Raw genomic sequence first — 22963 nt, forward strand, 5'->3', positions numbered from 1 at the left:
CTGACACCTGGGTGCCAGGCAAAGCCGGGCCAGCTCTCTTCTTGTGCAATGGGAGGGAGAATGTCGGTCTCCCAAGTTCCTTGTGTCTTTCCCTGGCCTGTGGGGGGGTGTGGTGGGGTCCAGCCGGCGAGGCTCCCTTCCCAGCTCCCCGCCTCCCTGATCCCTGTGTCTCTGCTTCCTCTGCAGTGAGAGTGAGTCATGGAGCTGCGTGTGGGGAACAAGTACCGCCTGGGACGGAAGATTGGGAGTGGGTCCTTTGGAGACATCTACCTGGGTAAGTGTCCCTAACTCCAGCTCAGTGGTTCTGGGGCCCCTGGGACAGCGCTGGGGACAAGTAGGAGGAAATGTGCGGGGACCTCAGGCTCTCCAGCCAGAACTTGGCTCCAGGCCTCCAGTGGCACGTTTTTGGTCATTTTGTCCCCAGGGCCATGCCAGGTTGGGGGTGAGGCGGGCCAGGGGGGTCCTCACACAGTCGGAGGGGCGGGGCTCCCACTTGCTACAGTCTGGACAGAGGAGGGTATTTTTAGCTCTGGTTTCCAGCTGCTGATGACCTGGGTCTCCAGCTGGGCGTGGGAAAGCCCAGGCTGGGGTAGCACCCCTGTTTCTTGCCTTCTGGGGGAAGGATGCTGGTAGACAGAAGAGGCCTGGGCTACCACTCGCTTCTAGCTGGGCCGCCTCCCTCTGCTCTGGCCCCTAGAATTCAGCCCAGGCAGGCTTCGGAATGACAGTGATGCAGGCTCTCCCAGTAACCTCTGGGTAGGGGTGGGGATAGGGGTCTGGTTGTAGTTTTCAGGATCGTTCTCTCCGGATGTGCTTCCTGTTGAAAGTCTGAATTGGCTCTCATGTTGTCATTTTAAACAAATCGCTGACATCTCAAGCCCATTCCTCGACCTGGCAGAAAAGAGTCTCCTGCCTTGAAATGCCGCCTTCTCGGCTGCCCGAGGGCATGCGTGGTCAGGAGTCACGGCCCTTCCCTTGCAGCTGTCCGGCCTGCAGGGGAGAGAGATCCTGCGTCTGCGATCAGTAATCGTGAAGGAGTTGACAGAGCAGGGTGTCCAGCCCCTGGGGTTTATCCTCATTCCTGTCTCTTGGCCGCTCTTTTCCTCCTTGGAAAAGCAAAGTAAATAATTTCTGTCCTGAGCGGAGAAAAACAACCAGGCTGTATGCTGTGCTCATGGTTCTGAACTTGGGAGGCCGTGGGGGGAAGGGAGGGGTGTCTCTTACCCAGTGGTCTGGGTCTCTGCCCTCTTGGGGTATGAACTCTACTTCTCCGTGAGCTGCCCCCTTCCCCCTCAGAGGGGACAGGGAGGGGACATTGTCTGAGCACGTAGTTGGTGCTGGGCAGGGTCATGTTGGAGTGTGGTCGCCCTGCACAGCAGCCGATAGAGACGGAGCCCTGCCGTTCTGCACACGTCAAGAAGCAGGTGCCCTGTGGTCAGGTTGGCCGCCCAATGTTTCTCTTGAACACTAGAAAAGGCAGTCTTTCTACTCACAAGAGTGAGAGAGTGTGACAGAACATGGGAGGGAGACGTCAGACAGACCCAGGTTCCAGACCTGGCTCTGTGCAGCCGAGGGGAAGTCATGCGGCTGCTCTGTGCCTCAGTCTCCCCATATGGAAAGTTTGTGTGATGATGAGGCCTCGCTGACCAAGGCAGCAAGGCCCGGAGAAGCAGCTTTTGGCACAGATGCACATTTGCTCCTAGGAAACATCCAGTCCAGGGCCTTCTTTGTGCAGAAGGGAGCAGAGGCCCTGAGGGGAGGGGCAGGCCAAGGTCATTCAGAAAGCTGGTGTCCCTGGTCCATGTGGGGGGACCTCCCTGGGGCCCAGACTTCCTGTTTATCTAGTTCATTTTTAAAACTCGGTCTAGATTTACTTCTCTTTGTACGGGCTCTGGCGTAAATTCTGCCAGGGCTCGGGTGCTGGCTTTTCTTCCGTTAGCTGTGTGCCCGTGAATGGGTGATGACCTCTGCCGGTCTTGGCTTCCCCATTGGTAAAATGGGGTCACGAGGCCTGCAAGGTGGTGAGCAGGGCTGAGATCCCGGGGTGCACAACACCTGCGCGTGTGCGGCCCGGCTGCGGTGCTTTCGTGTGGTGTCCTCCGCCAACCCGCAGTCTTTTTTGGGATTTGCTACTGTCAGAGGATTCGGGTCCTCTTGGGCCCACTGAGTGGGGGTGGGGAGCCAGTTCTGCCCTGAGAGCAACTCCCCTGTCCCGCTGCTGCTGGGTGCTCAGGCCCCGGGCGGCCCTGGCCTGACGCCGTGTCCTGCCAGCTCCTTCCTGGGCTCCTGTCTTGCTGCGGGGACAGTGGGGATTGTGGGGCCTCCCCGGCTGGCCTCGCTGGCTGCCTTTGTTCAAAGCTCTGGCCACATTCTTGTCACTGGTGCCAGTGCCAGGGCCTGACTCCAGATGGCCTCTGCAGGTGGGGCTGGGCGCGGCCTCCAGGCCCTGCTTTCCAGGATCGGCCCAAGGCGAGCACTCTGTGGCTGTGGCTGCAAGGCCCACGGCTTCTCATGAGGGTCTCGGGTCAGCTGCACGGGCCCAGAAGCGGCTGAGACCGCGGCCCCCCTCCCACCACTGGCCGTGTGCCCTCAAGAGCCCCCTATACTACACCCTTAGTCTCTGTTCCTCGGTTCTAAATGGCGGGGGATCGGTGCTCCGCAACAGGTGGTTGGGAGGGTGCTTTGGTCTACACCTCCAGTGCAGCCAGGTCCCTGAATGTGTGTCTGTGCTGGTGTCTGAATGAGCCCCCGTGGGAGGTTGGTCACCCGCTCCACCCACCCAGGACTTCCCCAGGCCCCAGATCCCAGGGCTGGCCAGCTCCAGGCCCTTCTCTGTGTCCAAGTGTGTTTTCCAGACTGGCCCATCCCCCCACACGGCCACTGTAGCTAACTGCTGGGTCACCTCTACTGCCCCTGCCCCTGCCCTGGCATTTTGCACTGAGTCAGAGTTCCCCTTTGTTGCTCCCACAGAGGGTGAGCTGAGTTCATCCAGGGCAGGGCTGCCCCAGCTGGTCCGGGCCTCAGTATGTGTCTGTTGGTGGAATGAGTGAGGTGCTAGACAGTTGGAATAGAGAAAAAAGCCTGGTCTTTGGGGACTCATGTTCAAATCCTAGCTCTGCCCCAACGAGTCCTGTTACCTTGGGCCAGTTACTTAACCTTTCTGAACCTCAGCAGTGAGAATTAAGGGAGATCAGAGAGGGCTGGTGGCTTCCCGACAGAACTCCGAGGCAATGGAGGGGCCTCGAGGTGACGGGAGCCTGGCGGGGTGGGGGGCAGCCCTCTGTGGCTGTTTTCCAGCACTCGCAGGGACCTGAAGGCTTTACCTGAGAGCAGGCTCCCTGTCCTGGGGAGTTAGTGTGGCATTTGATCCCTTGACCTGCATTATTTCAGTTTCTGTACGTGTCAACCAGAGGTACAAGCAGTAGCCTTGCAGGATGGCTGGGGGGGGGGGGAGGGGAGTTGGAGGGGATAAAGGGCTCCTCCTACCCTGCCCCTCCCCGTCTAGGGGAGGGGTGTTCTCCCCAGCACCTCTCCTCCCTGCATCTGTCTGCTGAGAATCATAGTGCTAGAGGCCCTACTCTCAGAGTGTCTAGGGCTCTGCCTCCTGCCTGCCTGGGGTCACCATCAGCTCCTTCAGTGTCTCCCTTGCCCCTCACATCCTCTCCAGTCCTTCCTAATATGTCAGTGGGTCTGAACAGGGGTGGGGGTGGGGGGCACATTTGTCCCACAGGAGCCATTTGGCAAGGTCTGGGGACATTTTTGATCAGTGAAACTGGGGACATTTTTGATCAGTGCCAGTACCACTGGCAGCTAGTGGGTGGAGGTCAGGGATGCTGTGAACCATCCTACAATGCACAGGAGGCCCCACAACAAAGAATCACGCGGCCCCAGATGTCAGTAGTTCGGAGGCTGAGAATCCCTGTAATAAGGCATGCGTACCTGGCCCGTGGAGTCTCAGGCTCACGGCCAAGATTTTAGCTTGGCATTTGAGACCCTTCTGATCTCTCCTCGCTCACGTCTTCCACAGTCCTCTTCAGTTACCTCAAGCTCTAGCTGCACCAAACCGCTCAGAGTTCACTGCACCCCACTCCCGTCGGACCTTTGCACGTGCTGTGACCTCTGGCACGGTCCTGCTCACGCCTCTGAGCCCGTGCCGCCTTTCCTACCACTGGCCTGCCCAGGGTTAGGACACTGGGCTCATGTCTGAAGCCCAGGGGCCCGTCCTTACCAAACCCAACTTCCGCTGAGCACTTACCTACGTGCCAGGCACTCTTCTTCTAAGCCTGTTGCCATTGCAAAACCACCTCTCCCACGCCACGTCCTCACTGCCCTCCAGAAACGTGTGTGCCCCCCCCCCGACGAGTGTTGATATGCCAGAAGCAGTTTACAGTTTGCAAAGTACTTTTTCTCCAGTTGCTCACTGGATCTGCTAATCTATTTCCTTTTTAATTTTAATTGTATTTTATGGGGCTCAAAACTGAAAACACACAAAACCAAAAAGCGAAACACAAGAACACGCTGAGTGAAAGAAGCCAGTCGCAAGGGATCACATATTGTATGATTCCATTTAAACGAAACGTCCAGAACAGGCAAACCCATTGAGACGGAGAGTGGATGAGTGGTTGCGTGGAGCTGGGGCTTGGGGGAGATGTGGAGCAAATACTGAAGGGTCCTGGCATTTGGACACGGTGAAAATATTCTAAAGTTGATTGTGGTGTGGGTTGCATAGCCTTGTGAATATCCTAAAAACCACTGAACCGTGCACTTCAAAGAAGTGATTGTGTAGTATGGGGATTATATCCCAACAGAGGCGTCGGGTAAAAGTGGCAGCGCATAACCTAGGATCCAGCGCGGTGTCGTCCCCCCTGGGCTAGGGGTCGCCGTAGCCCTGCCCGGCCCTCGCTGGTTTCTGGGGCTTCTTTCCCATGTTTTCTTATGTAGATACAGCCAAACACAGATCCAATTATTTCCCCCATCTTTTTATTTTTTCAAACTGGAAAGAGCATAAAATACATACTGTTCTGTACTTTGCTTTTTCACTTCCTGTATCTTTGAGATCTTTCCTCTTCTGCACAGAGAGCGCTTCCTCATTCTTTTTCCATTGTATTCCGTGTTATTGATGGGCCATTCTTTATTTAACCAGGCCCCAGAATGATGGACATCTGGGCCGTGTCCAAGTTTTGCTGTTGCCAACAGCCCACAGTGAACCGCCTCATCCAGGCCTTTTTTGCACTCACGAGGGTGTTGAGTGTACCCCCCGAACTGGGAGCCGGGTTTCTCAGTTCACACCGGGGCCACTTGGGGCGCGGTGCCCACTGCCCCGCAGCCCTGCCGCCGGACAGCACAGGCGTCTTACCGCGGGGCTCCGCCAGTCACAGGAGGGGGTGCTCTTTGAGGACCATTTGCGTTTCTCTTACAAGGAGGTTGAGCATCTTTTCATATGGTGCGCCATTTTTATATCAGCGATTTCTTTCTCATGACGTGTCTTTTCGGACCCTTTACCCTGTTTCCTTTGAGCCTTTGGTCTTTTTCCTGCTGACGCGTAGGAGCTCGGTAACATATTAGTGCCGTCAGCCGCTTGCCGCTGGTAAGTTACGGGGGTATTTCTTGGGACTTGTTTTGCTGGTGCTTTGGCCATGGAGAAGGGATTCCCTGTTTGGATGGAACGGACACATTTTTTTTTTTAATGGTCTTTGGATTTTAAATCAGGGATAAAAAGCCTTGCCTATCCCAGAGGTGTAAGGCAATTCTCTCTTTTCTTAGATCTCATTGTTTTCTTTTTATTAAGTGTTGAGTAGATACAAAAGAAGACATACAACAAACAGGCACCCTCCCTCTCCCTTCCCCGCAGAGGAGGATGTGCCTGTCACCTTATAGACCCCTGTCACCCCATCATGCCCGCCCCCCCCCCCCGCTTTCCCCTCACAGAGGGAACCACCATCTGACAGTTGAAATTGTTCCCTCGCATTAAAGAGTTTTGTTACATTTGTATCTCTAGACTTAACCCTGTTCAGCATTGAGTGTTTTCAACTGTGCCTGCATTCTCCTGTCTTCCTCTCTTTGAACGAGGGTGAAATTCACATAACACGATGAACCATTTTCAAAATACACAATTCAGTGGCATTTGGTACATTCCCAATGTTGTGCAACCACCATTCTTATCTAGTTCAAAGCATTTTCATCACCCCGAAAGAAAACCCCGTACCCATTAAGTGGGCACGCCATCTCCCCCCCCCCCCCGCCCCGCCCCGGCAACCACCAGTCTACTTCCGGACTCTACAGATTTACCTCTTCTGGACATTTCCGAGGGTGGAATCCTGCGACACTTGTGCTTGGTGTCTGGCTTGTTCACGTAGCACGTTTGTAAGGTTCATCGATGTTGTCTCATGTGTCAGTCCTTCATTCCTTCCTGTGGCTGAATAACGTCCCGCCGTGTGGAGAAATGTGTTCAGTTTCTCCGCACAGCCCGTTGCTGGGCACTGGCTTGTCTTCGCCTTGAGTTCTCGTGAGTGATGTGGCTCCTGGCTCTCTCGTCCTGAGCGTTAAGATGCTGGGAGCTGCCCGCCGGGCGCATGGAGCCGAGATGTGTTCCTTTGCCCTGCCCTGTGGCCTTCCTCTCTCCGATCGCATCGCAGCTTAGCCGTTCTGATGTTGGACGTTCAGGTGGTTGGGAGTTGTTATGTTCTTGTCCTCCTGGAGCTCTCATGTTTCTGAGCGGCAGATACTCAGGAGTGGACTTGCTTGGACAAGGGTTAGTGCGTGGTCAGCTCTACTGGGTGAATGCCAACCTGGTTTTCAAAGCGGCTCTGCTGGGGCGCTTGGCTGGCTTGGGGTTCTGAGTTCGAGCCCCACATTGGATGTAGAGATTAGTTAATAACAGCAACAACAACAAGGGCAAAGCAGCTATGCTAACTTGTACCCCACCTTTTTCTTTTTTCCACGCAAACTTTTGCTTCACTTGGGGTTTCTCCTGGTGTGTGTGGGGTGACCTCTGGTGTCTTTTCTCTGATGGCTAGCCAGTTGTTCCAAGGGCGCTTACGGCAGAGCCTCACCTGTTCCCCTGACTTGAGACGCAGGCTTTCTCCCGTCCTGGCTTCTTCCGGGGCTGGTGTCTGCCCCTGGATCTTCCGCTGTTTCAGGCACTGCCGCTGCAGTTACGCCTGGCCTCTGTCTCTCGGTCTGGCCCCCGGCCTCTAGCTCAGTATCGGAGCTGGGGAAACTGAGGCAAGGCACAGTTTGAATTTGGGTCTTTCTTGGGACTTCTTGAGGTAGAACCTTGCCCCGCTCCCTTCTCTCCTCCTCAGCCTGACATCCACTGACCTCACTCCTCTCCAGCTTGGTGGCTCCCACTCTCCTGGATACAATTCCTTTCACGTGATCTGTGAGCCCTCTGCAGCCCATCCCAATTCCCTTCACGTCTGGCCTTCTCGCTGCACCAGCCTGTGACTCCGTGAGATGTCCGCAGTTGCTCCTGGCCTTCCCCTCGCACATGCTGCTCTTCCCCCTCTCCCCTGCCGCCCAGGCTGGGCCGGGTGTCCGCTCTGCCCACAGCCCTTCCATTTCCCTTGGATGCAGTGCTGGGCCCTTTGCCGCCTTTCTGGCCTCCCCCAAGGGGTGCTGAGCTGCTCAGGGGCAGACACCCAAGTTGGCCCTGGCTGAGGGTGACCCAGGTCCCTTGTGCCCCTCCTCCGCCCTGGCAGGTGCCAACATTGCGTCTGGTGAAGAAGTTGCCATCAAGCTCGAGTGTGTGAAGACGAAGCACCCGCAGCTGCACATCGAGAGCAAGTTCTACAAGATGATGCAGGGAGGAGGTGAGGGCTGGGCGGGGCCCGGGGGCGGAGCCTGAGGAGCTAGGGTGGGGTGTGCGTGCATGCGTGCCTGGGGGGCCCACCCTGACACCCACATCTCTGGTCCTCAGTGGGAATCCCATCCATCAAGTGGTGCGGAGCCGAGGGGGACTACAATGTGATGGTCATGGAGCTGCTGGGGCCCAGCCTCGAGGACCTCTTCAACTTCTGCTCGCGCAAGTTCAGCCTCAAGACGGTGCTGCTCCTGGCCGACCAGATGGTGAGTCCCCGCCTACGCTCCCCAGCCAGGGGCCCTGCCGGGCTTGCGGCTTGGCTTGCGGCTTTCCTTCCGACCTCTGTTTCCCCACCGGGCACAGGGTACTAGCCCTGCCTCCTGCCTCTGGAGGATGCCACAGCAGGGGGCAGTGACAGGGACATAGGACAGGCTTGGTTCCTGGACCATTGGGTGTAGAATAGGGGGGGGTTTAAATGCAGATCTCCAGGCCTCCTGGGGTAGGACCGGGACTCTGCCCTCGGGTGATTCTAAAGCCAGTGATCACACAGACCTGGGTCGCACCCCAGTGGGGTGTGTCTAGGTAATCGCTAAGCCTCTGTGAGCGTCCGCTGCCTCAGACGGGAGTCTCCGCTTTGCTGGGCTGTTGTGGAGTCGAGCGGGACACCATGCAGTGCCTGGATCGGAGCAGATGCGTGCCCACTGATAAGCAATCCTTAGATCCTGAAGCCCTTTACAAGCTCAGGGCAGGAAACGTTTTTAAAAATAGAAAAGCGTAGGATTTTGGACCCGGAATGATACATGAGCTCCTGTTGGTAGGCAGGGGTCTGGGTCTGCGGCTGGCCCGCGGAGGTCTGCACACGCCTGCGGTTTTGGGCTAAATGTGTGTGTGCAGAGGGGCATTGTCAGATTCTCCCAGGTCATGACGCTCGGTAGGAAATATTGGGCCAAGCCAAACGAGGCTATTGGTTTTCAGAAGCCTGGGACCCAGAGACAGGACTGACTTGCCAGGGGACGTATCTTGGGCATACACGTTAAGTTTCTGACATAATGGGTCAAGGAAGGGTCTGTGTGTCTGCTTGACTTTGGTGTCCTTTGTAAGCTAGGGGACAAATCCTGTCTTTTGTCCTCCCATCTCTGTCACCCCACCTGAGTTGAGGCTTCACTGGTGCCCCTCCCTCTCCTCCCTTCCCCCACAGTCTGGCTGCCAGAAGAGCCTCTGAAATGCCTGTCTAACTCCGGCTCCTCAAGTCCGATGAGTAGAGCCAAGCAGCAAAGGCTTCCTTGTGGGCCTAGATGCCTTTCTGGGCTTCATTTCTGGATCTTGCCATTAGCTCTCCTAGCTTACTCTCTCTCTCTCTCCCTGTCTCGCAGCAACCTCAGTGAGCTCCTCTTTCAGAATTCCTGTCTGTGTCACTTCCTCCAGGAAGCCTTCTCCAACCTGTCCCCTGAAATCATCTCACATAGTTGCAGAGACACAACGTTCTCCCTTACCCAGGGCAGGGACCACGGATGTGTGTTCTCCGTCCCTACCGCCCCAGCCGTCAGGCCCCAGTCCAGGGCCTGGCCCCAAAGGCTTGGTGAAAGCCTCTCCCTGGACCGCTTGCTGAATGACGTGCTGTCCCCTCCCCCAGATCAGCCGCATCGAGTACATCCACTCCAAGAACTTCATACACCGGGACGTCAAACCGGACAACTTCCTCATGGGGCTGGGGAAGAAGGGCAACCTGGTGTACATCATCGACTTCGGCCTGGCCAAGAAGTACCGCGACGCCCGCACGCACCAGCACATCCCCTACCGGGAAAACAAGAACTTGACTGGCACTGCCCGCTACGCCTCCATCAACACCCACCTGGGCATCGGTGAGTGTGTGAGGCCTGGGAGCCACGTGCACCCGTGGGCTAGCGGGCCAGGCCCTGGCTTCCTGCAGCTGGGTGTATGCCCGAGCTGGGCATGGCAGGCCCCTTCACGTGCCTGACTTCATCCGCCCAGCAGCCTGGTAGAGCGGGGGGGACAGTCCCCTTTTCATTGTGTGGGGGGCGTGGGCTCACAGGCGCAGCACGGATGCTTTGGGTTGTGCGGCTTGGCAGGTACCAGAGTCCGATTTGACCCCGGCCCTCTCTGAGGCCACCCTTGTGCCCTGTGCCCCGAGGGGGCTGGCAAGGAGGCACCACCATGCCTGCTGTATAGCTGTCGAAGGAGCTGGAGAAACTAGGCCCAGACAGTAGGAGAAGCTGGGCCCCGGGCCTTTTCCTGTGGAAGGGTTACTGTAACCTCTGTCTGTTCATGTTGGAGTTGTAGCTAACCGGCGTGCGGGGCCGTGGGCTGAGGGGGTGGGGGCGGTGCCCCTCAGCTGAGGAGCGGGCCCTGGAGGAGGGGGGACCTGGCCTCAGTTGGCCAGGAGCTCCAGTGGACCCTGCCCCTCACCCTGTCCCCGACTCCGTGCAGAGCAAAGCCGTCGAGACGACCTGGAGAGTCTGGGCTACGTTCTCATGTACTTCAACCTGGGCTCCCTGCCCTGGCAGGGCCTCAAAGCGGCCACCAAGCGCCAGAAGTACGAGCGCATCAGTGAGAAGAAGATGTCGACGCCCATCGAGGTCCTCTGCAAAGGCTACCCCTGTGAGTAGCCCCGTGGGGGAGGCGGCTGGCCTGGGAACCCCTGAAGGCCTCTCGGAGGGGAAGACGAGGCCACACAGCCTGTGTTGGACCACCGCTGCCGCAGGCGTTAGTCACAGGCTGGCTGTCACTGCTCGGCCCCTCTCCCGCCTCATCTCACGAGGGCTTCGTATTAGGGGAAAAGCTAGTTCTTTCCCGCCCTGTGAGCCTCCTTTACCATCCACACAGGACAGGCCCGTTCTGACACTTCTGCTCACCACACGTGGGGGGGTTCCCCCCACCAAGCAATTCTCTGTGACACCCATTGGGTGTCCTGTAGCTTGACTCCATTTTGACATGGTCTGCCTGGAGATGGCAGGAGATCGCACAGGTTCGGGGTTCGATCCCACGAGACTCCCCCCACCCCCCACCCGATGCCGGTCACGAGACCTGCTTGCCACCTGTGCTCTGACCGGCTGGCTCTGAGGTTGCCATGCCCCCTCTTCAGCTGGGATGAATTTGCTAGAGCAGCTCATGGGACTCAGGGCAACTGACTTTGTACCACTTTATTCAAGGCTGTGATAAAGGGTGTGGATGAACAGCCAGATGAAGTCGGACATAGGGTGAGGTCTGGGGAGGGCGTGAGCCCGGGGGCTTCTGTCCCCTCCTGTACGGGGATGTGTTCACCAACCCGGAAGCTGTCCAAACCCCATACTGTTGGGATTTTTATGGAGGCTTCCTCGTGTAGACATAGCGATTACGAACTCCATTTCCAGCCCCTCTCCCTTCTAGAGAAGTGTCTGGAGGTAGGGCGCTGAAAATTCTAAGCTTCTAAGCATGGCTTGGTCTTTCTGGTGACCAGCCCCCACCCATCCCATTAGGAGCCCACCCAGAGTCGCCTCATCGGAACAAAAGATGCTCCTAGCACTCTTAGCACTTAGGGACTTACGAGGGTTCTGGGCGCTCCCGTGCCAGGAACGGGGGCAGAGACCAGTATGTACTTTCTGTTAGCCACGAGGGCTCTCCCCGCCCCTGCTTGCCAGAGGAGGGGATGGAAGTTTGCCTCCTGTGGCTTCGGTCACGGTGGGAATTCCCGCTGGGCCCTCGACTGTCCTTTGGATCTTATGACAGCTCTTGACCTGCCATCCGCATGCCCGGTCCCCAGAATGATTGGCAAGGGCAGGTAGAGCTGTGGCCTAAGGCCCTGCGGTGCCCCTTACTGCGAGGGGGCGCTTGCTCCCCGTTCCCAGCCCTCTGGGTCTAGTCGAGTCTTCAGGGCTCTGCTCACCGGCACGCGAGGGTTTTAGCGCCGTAAGGAGGACCGTCGTTCTGCTCTGTCATCCTCTTGTGTCCTTTCCTAGATTGAAAGTGTTTGGAGGGACAGTGGTGAGGGTGGGTAGGACAACCCGGGGTACGGCGGGGAGTGGGGTGCCTGGGGAGCCTGGGCCTCATGGTGGCCTTTTCTATGACCTCTGCCAGCTGAGTTCTCCACATACCTCAACTTCTGTCGCTCGCTGCGGTTCGACGACAAGCCGGACTACTCGTACCTGCGCCAGCTCTTCCGCAACCTCTTCCACCGGCAGGGCTTCTCCTACGACTACGTCTTCGACTGGAACATGCTCAAATTCGTGAGTCACCTGGAGGCCAAGGCGGGCTTGGGGGACTGGACGGGGAAGGCCCCGACTCCTGAGGCCAAAGTGACCCTGTGGTGGGTGGGGCTCCCGAAACAGGGGGGCTATGAGCTGGACAGTGCAAGCGACCTCGCTGGGCTCCCGGAGTCCCCGCGGTCCCCCCACTGCAGCCTCATCTGTGGTGACCGCGCGTGCCGCTGCGGGCAGCGGGGCCCAGGCAGGGCACCACCTCCCGCCAGGCCCAGGAGGACCTGGCCGGGCCTTGAGTCCCTCCTAGGTGCCCTCGGCGGGGCGTGGATGGCACTGGCGGGCCCCCCGGCTGTCCTGATTGTCGCCTACACCACCCTGCTTTTGCTCTTCTGCACAACCCAGGCAGCTGCCTTCACCGTGGCCCCTCTGGCCAGCCTGGACCCGTTTATTGTGGTTTCTTTCTTCCTGGTCATGGGACCCTGGGTCTTGCTAGGCGGTTGCTCTGTCTCCCTCTTTTAAGGGTCTTTGTGGGGGGGGGGGGGGAGAAGCGTCCGTCAGCAGTTCCCGGAGCTCCGGAATCTGTGAAATCGTGTGTCTTGTTTCACATCTCTTCTGGAAAAGGGGGCTTCCTCGAGCCAGGCTCAGCCCCGTGACAACGAAGCTATTGTGCTGCCCTGCCCCCACCCCTGTCCTTGTGCCGGGCCCACGTACTCGCCCTCATACTGGTAAGGACCCTCCGAGGCCTGGCCTTTCCAAGATTTACCACGTGGCTGGGCGAGCACAAGAGGCTGAGCCTCTGCTGTGCTCTCTGTCCCTTCCAGGTGCCCGGCGCCCCTGGGCACCCAGGGCCCTCCAGATAGGCTCATGGAGGAGGTGGAGGAGCTGCCCCCCCAAAACTACTGGCCTGTGGTCTGGACTCCGGGGCCCCAGTTCTGACGTCACCAGGTGTGTCTGAGCCCATCGGGGCCAGGCCTGAGGAGATGTCCCTTGGCGTGGTGGGGTGCAGTGGACAGGGAGTGGCGAAGGCCCTGCCGTGAGATTCTTGGGGATGAATCAGCTGTCTGATGAACCGAGCCTGAAGGAGGGATCATGTTCATTGCCCTGGAGGGCCTGGCGGGGATGGGCGCCGGGAGCAGCCGCAGCAGGACCCCGACGGTGGCCTCTGTATTGAACCTGAACTCATTAAACGCCCCCACCTGTACCGCGCTTCGTGCTGGTGGGCCTCTCCTTTCGTGGCGGATGCCAGACGCTCAGGCCCTGGGGGCTTGTTCTCCTGGACGCGGGGGGTGGGGGGGGAGCAGCGAGTAGGCTTGCGCCCATCTTCTCTCTGGGTCTCAGGCGGGGACCTGGTACTGTTCCCTAAGGAGTTCGACAGAGGTTGGGCGGAGAACCGCGGCCCCACGGGCCAGGAGACTCGAGGGGTGGGGGTGGGCGATGGGCAGCGGGGCACCTTTCACCCCAGACCTTCCAGCTGGGAGTGTGGCCGAGGGCCAGGGGCCAGCTCCTCTCGCCAAAGAGCATTTGTGGCTCAAGGCATCTGGACACTGGGCACTCACTCCTCCGTGTAGGAAGTCATTCCGGGGTTGGCTTCGGGGACGGGCTCGGCCCTTCCTGTCAGTGTAGCTCCAAGAACGGGTTTTACGTTGTCGAGCTTGGGCCACGCAGTATGGTAGCCACTGGCTACGTGTGGCTGCTTCTTCGTTAAAATTAATCAAAGCTGAAGATGTGGTTCCTCAGTCGCGTTTGCTGCACTTCACGTTGTCAGGCGCCCGCGTGGCTGGGTAGTGGCTGCCATACCAGCAGGCAGACGTGACCACTTCCGTCCCCACGGGAAGCTCCCTGGGACAGTGCTCTAGACGGCTCCTCCCAGAAGCGCTCATGGGACCGTCCAGCTGACAAGATCTCCTCGCAAGCCAGGCCAGGAGCACCCTCCCCGCCATTACTGACACACCCCTTCCCGGGGTCCCCTTTGAGGCAGGCACTAGAGTCAGAAGCTGAGTAGAGGTGCCAACAGCCTTATTCTGCACCGATCTCTGCCTCGAGGGGCTGGACTGGATCACGGGGCGCCTTTGACCCCAGCCCCACCACGGTGAGCTCCACCGTCTGTACCTGCCTGTTGGCGAAGCACCTGCAGACGTGCGACGGGGACTTTCCACGCCATCACCCCACGGCCAGGCCCCCAGTGCCAGCACCTACCTACGGACTGGACCCCAGGCTGCGCACCAAGGGCTACGGACCCCTGTGGGAAGGATCCCGCCCTTGACTAAGAGTATCTCTCCTCGAAGTGGCCACCCCATTCAGCATCAGGGCCCCGGCATCCCTGGATCCCCGGAGCCTGGGACGGTGCCCGCAGCGCACGGAGCCGCTGTGTTCCGAGGTCCAACCAGCAGGCCAGGAGGAAACTCGGTGTAGCCAAGGACAGGGGTCCACACAACAGGGCCGGATGCTTGTGTGACTTTGATGTTGACCTTTTGTGTTTTCTGTGGGCAAATAAAAGCCAAGAAACCTCCCCGGTGTGCATTTCTTGAGGCGTCACTGGTTGAATGGAAACGTGGAGAGTGGCTTCTCCTGCTCTGGGGCTGGCCTTGACCCGAGCCTGCTGGGGTCACCAGGGGCAGGGGCTCCAGCCCTCTGTGCAGTCGCTCGCCCCAGGGCTGTAACGCTCTGAGCGGACCCCTTGGCTTCACTGGCCTCATTGGCCCAGGCCGGGGAGGAGCTCGTCCCTGCCTGGCCCGCAGGTCCCCTGAGCCCAGCTGCAGCTCTCACCGCAGGCCTGCTCTGCTTTTAGCTGAGCCGCTGCTCTCTGCTGTCCTATCACCGAGTGAGCCTGGGGCCGGGGGAGTGGGTAGAGACCGGAGTCAGGAGCTAGAACCCTGGTGGTTCCAGGCCTGCCTGGACAGGCTTGTGGGTGGGAGGGCTGGGGATGTGCGTCCCTCCTAAGTCCTCTGGGGGTACAGGGTAGGATTGGGTGGCAGAGGCCAGGATTCAAACCCTGGCTCCGCCCCGAGCTGTGTGACCCCACACAGGTCATGAGGGCTCCTTGGGCCTCGATTCCTCACTGGCATTTAGGGATCATTCTGATCCCCAGCCCCTATCTCCTGGAGTTGCATAAAGTCAAGGGGCACCCCCAGCCCTCATTTCCCAAGGACAGCAGGGCTTTCTCGGCGAGGTCCCTGGGAGAGACGGGGCTGCAGCAGCCTGCATCCCGTGGCCCGTGAACAGGTCCCCCACTCAGCCTGCAGCTCTCTCCTCCACAGATGCGGCCCCCCTCATGCCAGCCCCCTGCCCTTCCCTGTGGACGACCCCAGGACCAACTAGGTAATGCGGCTGGGTGCCGCTCCCACGTCGTGCTCCTCTCTCTGAGCCTTTCTCCTTTCCTCCTGCGCTGGGGTGGCAGCGGCTGGAGGGCAGGCCCTGGGGGCTCACGGAACCCTTCGGCCCCAGCCTGCCTGGTGGGCCTCTCTTTCCTCCACTGGGCATCTACCCCATTCTTCCTCGAGCTCGCCCTGAGCTCCTGTCTTGTCCCAGGGCCGGCAGCATCTGTGCGAGCCCCGGGGCCTCCCCCACAGCACCTGCCAGAAGTCATTGCAGGTCCAGGGACGGGGAAAGAACAGCCTTTGACAAGCTCCCCTGGCCGGCGCCCTGGTTCAAACGCTGGCCCTGCCTTTAGCCTTGTTCCTCTTTCTCTGGGGCTCTGAACACTTGCCCTGCTTGTTTGGAAATGTGGAGGGGCCGAGCGCTTTGGAACACGGTAGGGGCCAGGCTGGGAGGGCCAAGGAGTGCCCTTGGTCGTTTCGGGGCATTAGCCCTCCCAGCTCTGCCTCAGCCCCATGAGACCAGGGCAGAGTGACCTTGCCCTGCTCCTCAGACCCAGCTTCCTCCTTCCTCCCGTTGGTTGTGTCGCTTTGTTTCTCTGTACTGTGTGATGGGGAGTCATTTCCAGGCCTCTCGGGCTTCCTGCCTCGTGGGGAGGAGGTTGGACCAGAGGGTTTCTAAGCTGCATCTTCCCCGGGCGCCCACACGGCCTCCTTGCCTGTGCTCTGCCCTGCGGGAGCGCTGAATCTCAGAGCACCCTGACCTCGCGGGCCTGACCGGGTCTCATCTCGTCCCCACAGGGTGCAGCCCGGAACCCCGAGGACGTGGACCGGGAGCGGCGAGAACACGAGCGCGAGGAGAGGATGGGACAGCTCCGGGGGTCCGCGACCCGGGCCCTGCCCCCTGGCCCGCCCACGGGGGCCACCGCCAACCGGCTGCGCAGTGCCGCCGAGCCTGTGACTTCCACCCCAGCCTCCCGCATCCAGCAAGCTGGTGAGCGGGGCCCGTGGGCCGTGGTCTGGGCCCGAGGGGGGCCGGGGCAGCCGGGGACCTGGACGCTGAGGGCGGCCTCCCCCGCCTCTCGCCCTCCAGGCAGTACCTCTCCCAGAGCGATCTCACGAGTCGACAGAGAGAGGAAGGTGAGCATGAGGTTGCACAGGGGTGCGCCCGCCAACGTCTCATCCTCCGACCTCGCTGGGCGGCAAGAGGTCTCCCGGATTTCCGCCTCCCAGGTGAGCGGCCCTCACTCCGCTCTGCTGTGCCTCACCTCCGGGCCAGGCCGCGGCCTGGAGGGCGTCGGGCTCGCTCTGTTCCCACCTCTCTGATAACCTTGGAGCAGCCCCTTCTGTTGAGCAGGGATTGGCTTCATTTCATCTCCCGCGGTTGGCTTAGCCCCCGTGAGCAAAGTAGAAACTGAGGCCCAGCAAGTGGTAGAGATGGGACCCTGCCTTCACGACCAGGCCCCAACCCGGGTGGGCAGAGGGGAGCTCACAGAGGAGGGGCTCGTGGTCCCCTCCGTCAGGAGGTTCCCCTCGGGTCCCAGTCGGCTGAGGGTGGAGAGTTGGGCAGATTCTGCCGGCAGTCTCACTTGGGACCCCGTTTAGACTGGGCAAGTTGGGAAGGGGGAGTCTGTGGTTGCCCAGGAAACGTGTCCTGGCAGAGGCGGGCAGGAGACCGGCTTTGGTCCTTTTGCCTCCGGTGGCTGAGCCTCAGGACGGGCCTCGAGTGGGAGTCTGGTGGCCCCGATGTGCGTGTGGCCCAGAGCAGCTCCGTCCTAGGGTCATTGAGGTCACACCCCCTTCCCTTGGCTCCAGGGGCGGTGGGGGCGGGCGGGCGCGGAGCTCCGCGGTGGGGAGAGACTGGCCAGACTGCCATCATTAGCGGCTTATGCCCTCTGTACCTCTCCTCCCAAAGACAAGCGTGCCATTTGACCATCTCGGCAAGTGAGGAGGAGCCGCCATCGGACCAGTATTTGCTTAGGTGAGTGAGTCAGCGTCTGCTGCAGACGCAGCCCAGCCAGGTCTAGAAACACCCATGGCCCCGGGGGGGAGATGAGTGGATGTTGTGGAGTCGTGGGGGGAGTGGCAGCACCCCCCCCCCCCCCCCCCCCCGCGCCAAATCAACAGCTCTTGAGAGAATTTACGTCAGAGCTGCTTGGCTCAGCCCAGTCCTCGCCAGCTCATTTCTGCTGGAAAAACTCTTCCCCTGCCCTCAGGCCGGTCCTCCATCCTCTGCCCACCCCCCTTGCCTGAAAATAGTCTGCAGAATCAGTTCTTAGCAGAGAGGATCCCAGGGCCCACACCCCGTCCTCCCCCAGGCCTTTAGTCCTGCCTCAGGGCTGTTGAACAGGTCCTGCAAAGCACTGGGAAGAGGGTCCTGTACGTAGGAGTTGGTCTGCTGTAAAAGAAGGCCCTTGGTGGCCTCCACGAGCCCTCTGGCCAGCAGGAACCTCGATGGGACTCCCATGGCTGGGACTCCCGGGGCCAGATGTGGGCCTGAGGCTTGGGGAAGGGGAGGTGGTGGAGGTTTGGGGGGGGGGTTGTGGGGGGAGATGTCTGAGCTTCCTGGGGCATATGTGCATGGCAGGGGGCTTCGCCATCTTGGCCTCACCCCAGGACATCCTGAGCTGAGGTGCTTTGCAGAAATTCATTCCATAGATAGAGCTGGGACGGGAACCAGGGCTTGCCTTCGCCGGCTCTCAGGTCCGGGAACCAGTCCTTCCACGGCAGCGTGGGGCGTGTGGCTCACCGAGAGGATGAGGAGGGAGAGAGATGTTGTTCTTCCCAGGAGACTGGAGCGCCCACTAAGTCCCCGGAGAGGGAGCAGCTCAAAGCCTCGGGACAGGAGTGTGGGGACTGCAGGTGGTCTGGCGGATGGGCGGCCAGAGGCAGACATGCACCTGATCTGTCTTCTCTCCCCCTTCTAGTGTCTTCACTGTATTTTCTTTTAAAAAACAACAACAACAAAAAGATGGGGGAAAAAACCACTCAAAAGAACAAAAAGAAAAAAAAACCCAGCATAAAACCGACGATGGATTTTCTTTTTTTTTTTTTTTCTTTTTTTTCTTCTTCTTTTTTTTTTTTTTTTTTTTTTCCGCCAATGGCAAGAAGATGGGATGCCTTCAGCACAGAGGATTCTTGTCCCTACGAGTTTTCCCACTGTCCACAACCTTCAGGCTGCCAAATGCTTCCCAGACACTGAGCTACACATGCGAGATGCCACGGCCCAGCCCCAGCCAACACCGACACCGGCCGGCCGGGAGGGGCTGTCTCTGTGTTGGACATGCAGCTGGTCAGGTGCCATCAAGAGGCGGCCTGAGGAGCCGGGGAACGGTGTGGTTGGTCGGGGGCAGATCCCACTGGGTGCTGTTGAGCCTTGGACCCCAGGAGACAGGCACAGCCCCCCTACTGCCCCGCAATGACTGTGGCCGAATCTCTGTGTCGGGCTGCTTCCAGGGTCCCCTGAACATCTGGGTCTCTTCTTTGTCTCTCCAAGAAGACTTTGAGGAATGGGTGGTGAGGTGGTGGGGGCTGAGATTCCTTGTGTGCGTGTGTGTCTGTATCTGTGGTAGCTCCCAGGACAGCAGGTGCCCTGCCCCACCTGCCAGGCGGACTTTCGGTTCTCATCCTCCTAACAAGGACACGGGGGTAGGCAGTGACTTCCGTGGCCCTCCAGAAGGGCCCAGACGGTCCTTGCCACTACCGACCCCTGAGACTGCCAGCAGCCTGTGGCAGCCCCATCTCCTTTCCCTGGTCTTAGGGCAGAATCCGTGGAGACCACTTCCAGAAAGCATCTGGCTCCTGGGTTATAAATTAATTCTCCGGTCCTGACACTCAGCTGGTGCCCCACCCTCCCCGGTTTAGGCCTCTCTCTCGAGGAGGAGCCTGGGGTCAGGGCTGGGCACTGATTTATCTACCCCTCCTAGTTAACACCCATTTTTACTTTATTTTTATTTGTTTCTCCGTGTGTGTATTTCCTAATTTATTTACCTCTTTTTCCCCTTTTTTCTTTTTCTTTTTTTTTTAATTAAAGAGCAAAGCTTTTTATTACTTTGTAATTTAAAAAACTGAAAAAAAAATACTGAAGAACTTTGGGGGGAATTTTGTACTTTTTTCCTGTGTAAATATTGGACTTTTTTGAGCTTTATTGTGGTTGTTAATTTGAAGTAATAAAGTAGAAAAGGATAAAGTGACATGGGCAGTCGTTGGTCCACCTCTTTGCTCTGGGGGTTTCTGCCCAAGCAGACCTGGGAGAGGGTGTGGTGGGGTGAATTGGGGGTGACTCGGCCAGTGATTGGTGTTAATCTCCCAGCCTTCAGATGGGGAAACAGTGCACAAGTAAAATGACTTGTCCAAGGTCACACAGCTATTTTCTCTGGCAGCAGAACCGGGATTCGAACCCCGCCATTGACCAGGGAGCCCTGTGAGTGAGGGTCCTGGAGTCGGGTTCTGGTGCCAACTGTGCCACCAGGGGCTGTGGGTGCTTCCTTCAGTCCGCCCTTGATAAAGGAGCAGCCCTCAGCCTTGCCTGCCTTTGTCTCGCCGGCTTAAAGAAGAATTTGTCAGTTTATCCAACACCGTTTACATTTCAACTTCTCATTAACCCAAGAGCCACTGTTTGCCACAACCAACCCGCAAGACAAGAGCAAAGCCACCTGACTCATCAGTCGGCCTGGAGAGAGGGCAAGGGCTCGGAGAGGTTCGCCAGGGGGCATTTTGAAGTCCTGGGTGTAGCTCAAACCCCCAGAACGAAGGTCCCTTCTGTGCTGGCATTCGAAGACCCTGTGACCCCATAGCCTGGCTCAGGCCCGGGGAAGGGTCCTGCTGGCCCTCCGCGTAAGGCTCAGGCAAAGCGGGTCCTTATTCACAACCATCACAGGTGGGGGTGGGTTGTTACTCAAAGCCAAGAAATACCAGAAGGCCCGATGGTACACGCCATGCACTGGAGCTGACCACAGGAAAGCCCGTCGGAGAATTAGTGACCCCCCAGCTCTCCATGCCCTCCCCTCAGCACCTTTTAGGCAACATACCTGACATCAAACCATAAGTGTGGTGTTACCACCTCCAGGCCTGGAGGGAGAATACAAGGGGAGCTCATTTTTTTTTTTAAGATTTTATTTATTTATGTGAGAGAGAGCCAGCGAGAGAGGGAGCACAGCAGGGGAGTGGGAGAGGAAGAAGCAGGCTCCCAGCGGAGGAGCCCGATGTGGGACTCAATCCCGGACCACCGGGATCACGCCCTGAGCCGAAGGCAGACGCCCAACGACTGCGCTAGCCAGGCGCCCCGCTCTTTTTTTTTGGAAAATCTTTATGTGTAATCTTTTGCAGCAAAGACCTCAGTAGCTAGTAACGCTAAAGTGTTCTGTGCTGTATTAAAATTCCAATTTTAATATTACTACTAAATGTATACCTATGGAGTAAAGAAGTGTTTTTACAGTTTGGGGGGGTTATTGTCCTTGGAATACGCTGTCAGAGTACAGGGCCCAGAAGTAACTTGAAATTATTCGTTTCTCTGTGTGGTTATTGTACTGATTTTAATAGTGAGTTAGTGCTCTCCCCTCCCTCCAGCCCCGTCGTTTGCATTTTATTTTTTGGAGATGTTACATATACGAGAGTCAAGCTATATAAAAAGTTACAATCTGAGAATCACTCCTGTTCCTGGCCCCACCCCCGGCCCCTCCTACCCATGATCTTCGCTGGTTTCTGGTTCATTCTTCCTGTTTCTTATTTGGCAAGCTTATGTATATGGGAGTGGGTGGTGGCTGACAGTCTCTGAGGAAGTGACATTTAGCTGAGGCCAAAAGTGACCAGGATGTGTCAACCATGCAAACAGTTTATTTTTATTAAGTATGCCAAATAATCGCCCAGAAATTTTACCCAGACTGGAGGGGGCAAACATGCCACTTGGTGAATCATTTTCATTCATGCAACAAACAAACAGTGACTGGGCTAGTGTGGGTGCCAGGGATGCCAGGTGCTGGGCCGAGGCGGAGTGGTATGCAGGGGTGGAGGCAGGGAGGCCAGGGCTGGAGTCCAGAGGGCCAGCTTGGCTCCTGTGACCTTGGGCATTGTCTGGGTCCTGGTTTTCTCCTCTGTAAAATGGGGGTGATAATACTTGCTTCAGAGGGTGGTGGGATTAAATAAAACCACAGAACAATGTAAGGGTGAGGTCACTGAGGGCTCTCCACGTCGCACCTTGTTCCCAACCCTTTGCTCAGACTGATCCTATGAGATTGGTATATAATGATGCCCATTTTATAGATGAGGACATTGAGGCACATAGAAACCTGCCTAGCTTCATGGCCAATGCCTTTAATCCTCACTATACCCAGGCACTCGTAAATGCTCGGTAACAGTAACTATACTTTTCAAACATGAGATGTGACCTTGGCTTCCAGGGGCTCACAGCCTAGTCAGGGGAAAGAGACAGACTAGCCAATGGCTCATCCCGATCCAGAATCCGGTGTGAGATGTTCAGTGTGAACTAGAAACAATGGAGGGAGGGAATGTGTCTGGGGTCATCAAGGACGGTGTTTGAAAGATACTTGACCCGAGCCTGGAAATGTGAGTAGCAGTTCGCTGGGGGACAAGGTGAGGGAGAGTCATTCCCAGCCGAGGGAATAGCCTGTGCAAAGGCCCACAGGTATGAAGTAGCTTGACATTCTAAGAGAATTCCAAGCACGGGGAGGGAGGGAAGAAGATGCAAACGGGCTGACACCGGAGGACACAGAGGTAATTGATTCCACAGAAGTGGGGATTCTTCGGAAGGCTGTTCTTACCTGAAGCAGCTCATTCTTTTCGGGAGAGGGAGAAGCAGGCTCCCCGCAGAGCAGGGAGCCCGATGCAGGGCTCCATCCCAGGACCCCTGGATCATGATCTGAGCCACAAGCAGATACCTCACCAGCTGAGCCACCCAGGCGCCCCAGCAGCTCATTCTTCTTGAGCCCTGGTTTTCTGCTCTGTAACGTGGGAGTCATCACGCGGTACAGAAGCCGTAATTCCCCACTAGCCCGACCACTTCAGTGCCTACTCTTCCATCTGCCAGCACCTGCAATGTGCGAAGGGACTGACCAGGGGAGTGGGCCCAATGGACGTGAACTTGAAGAATGTGCATCTAGCAACAGCGGGCAGGGAGACTGGAGGATGGAGAAAGAAGGCAGGGAGAAGGGTTAGGGAGTCATGGTCACATCCCAGGCAGGAGGCTTCCAGAAGGCAAGGATGTCTGAACCGTTTCAGAACACGGTCTGTTCCAAGCCCGCTGAGAGAGAGGAGTTGAGGCTCTGGGGTTACCGGCCTGGGAACCCCGCAGAACCACGGAGCGAAAGCAAGTGACGGAGAGGTGCGTTCTGAGTTCCAAAGCAAGGGGAGGCGGCCAGGGGGGAGGGGCAGGGCTGGGGGCGGGGCATCAGGAAGGAGGGCACGGTCAGCGGACTCCAAAGAGCAGTGGCAGGGGTGAGGCTGCCAAATAAAGAGGTTCTGGCTGATCATTGCGTCCTAGTTCCTTTTTTTAAAAATTGGAATATAATTTAGAAAAATGCGCATATACTAAGTGTACAGCTCCATTGCTCCTCACCCGTTTCTATTCACCTGGGTAATCGCCACCTGATGAAGAGGTAGGGACTGGAGGTGCTCCAGCAAGCTCCCTCAAGCCC

General features: G+C 57.9%; 1 protein-coding gene across 17 annotated transcripts in view; it reads left to right on the forward strand.

Annotated features, from left to right (window-relative positions):
• CSNK1E (casein kinase 1 epsilon) overlaps nucleotides 1-19504 on the forward strand; it is a 32613-nt gene extending 13109 nt beyond the window's left edge. For 8 of the 17 annotated variants that reach the window (XM_026479636.4, XM_026479634.4, XM_057316424.1 and 5 more), the window contains 11 exons: nucleotides 187-274; nucleotides 7701-7811; nucleotides 7919-8067; nucleotides 9435-9663; nucleotides 10250-10420; nucleotides 11876-12024; nucleotides 15255-15315; nucleotides 16113-16305; nucleotides 16405-16544; nucleotides 17227-17292; nucleotides 18239-19504. In XM_026479636.4, coding sequence (XP_026335421.1) covers nucleotides 199-274; nucleotides 7701-7811; nucleotides 7919-8067; nucleotides 9435-9663; nucleotides 10250-10420; nucleotides 11876-12024; nucleotides 15255-15315; nucleotides 16113-16305; nucleotides 16405-16544; nucleotides 17227-17243 — 1296 coding nt within the window. In that variant the 5' untranslated portion in view covers nucleotides 187-198 and the 3' untranslated portion in view covers nucleotides 17244-17292; nucleotides 18239-19504. Of the gene's footprint in view, nucleotides 1-186; nucleotides 275-7700; nucleotides 7812-7918; nucleotides 8068-9434; nucleotides 9664-10249; nucleotides 10421-11875; nucleotides 12025-12618; nucleotides 12723-12818; nucleotides 14507-15254; nucleotides 15316-16112; nucleotides 16306-16404; nucleotides 16545-17226; nucleotides 17293-18238 lie in introns of those variants that run through there. The other 9 variants (XM_048218077.2, XM_057316426.1, XM_048218081.2 and 6 more) reach the window with 2 other exon arrangements.
• The last annotated feature ends 3459 nt before the right edge of the window (nucleotides 19505-22963 follow it).

The sequence above is a fragment of the Ursus arctos genome, unplaced genomic scaffold, assembly GCF_023065955.2.
Source record: "Ursus arctos isolate Adak ecotype North America unplaced genomic scaffold, UrsArc2.0 scaffold_21, whole genome shotgun sequence".
NCBI classification, from domain to species: Eukaryota; Metazoa; Chordata; class Mammalia; order Carnivora; family Ursidae; genus Ursus; species Ursus arctos.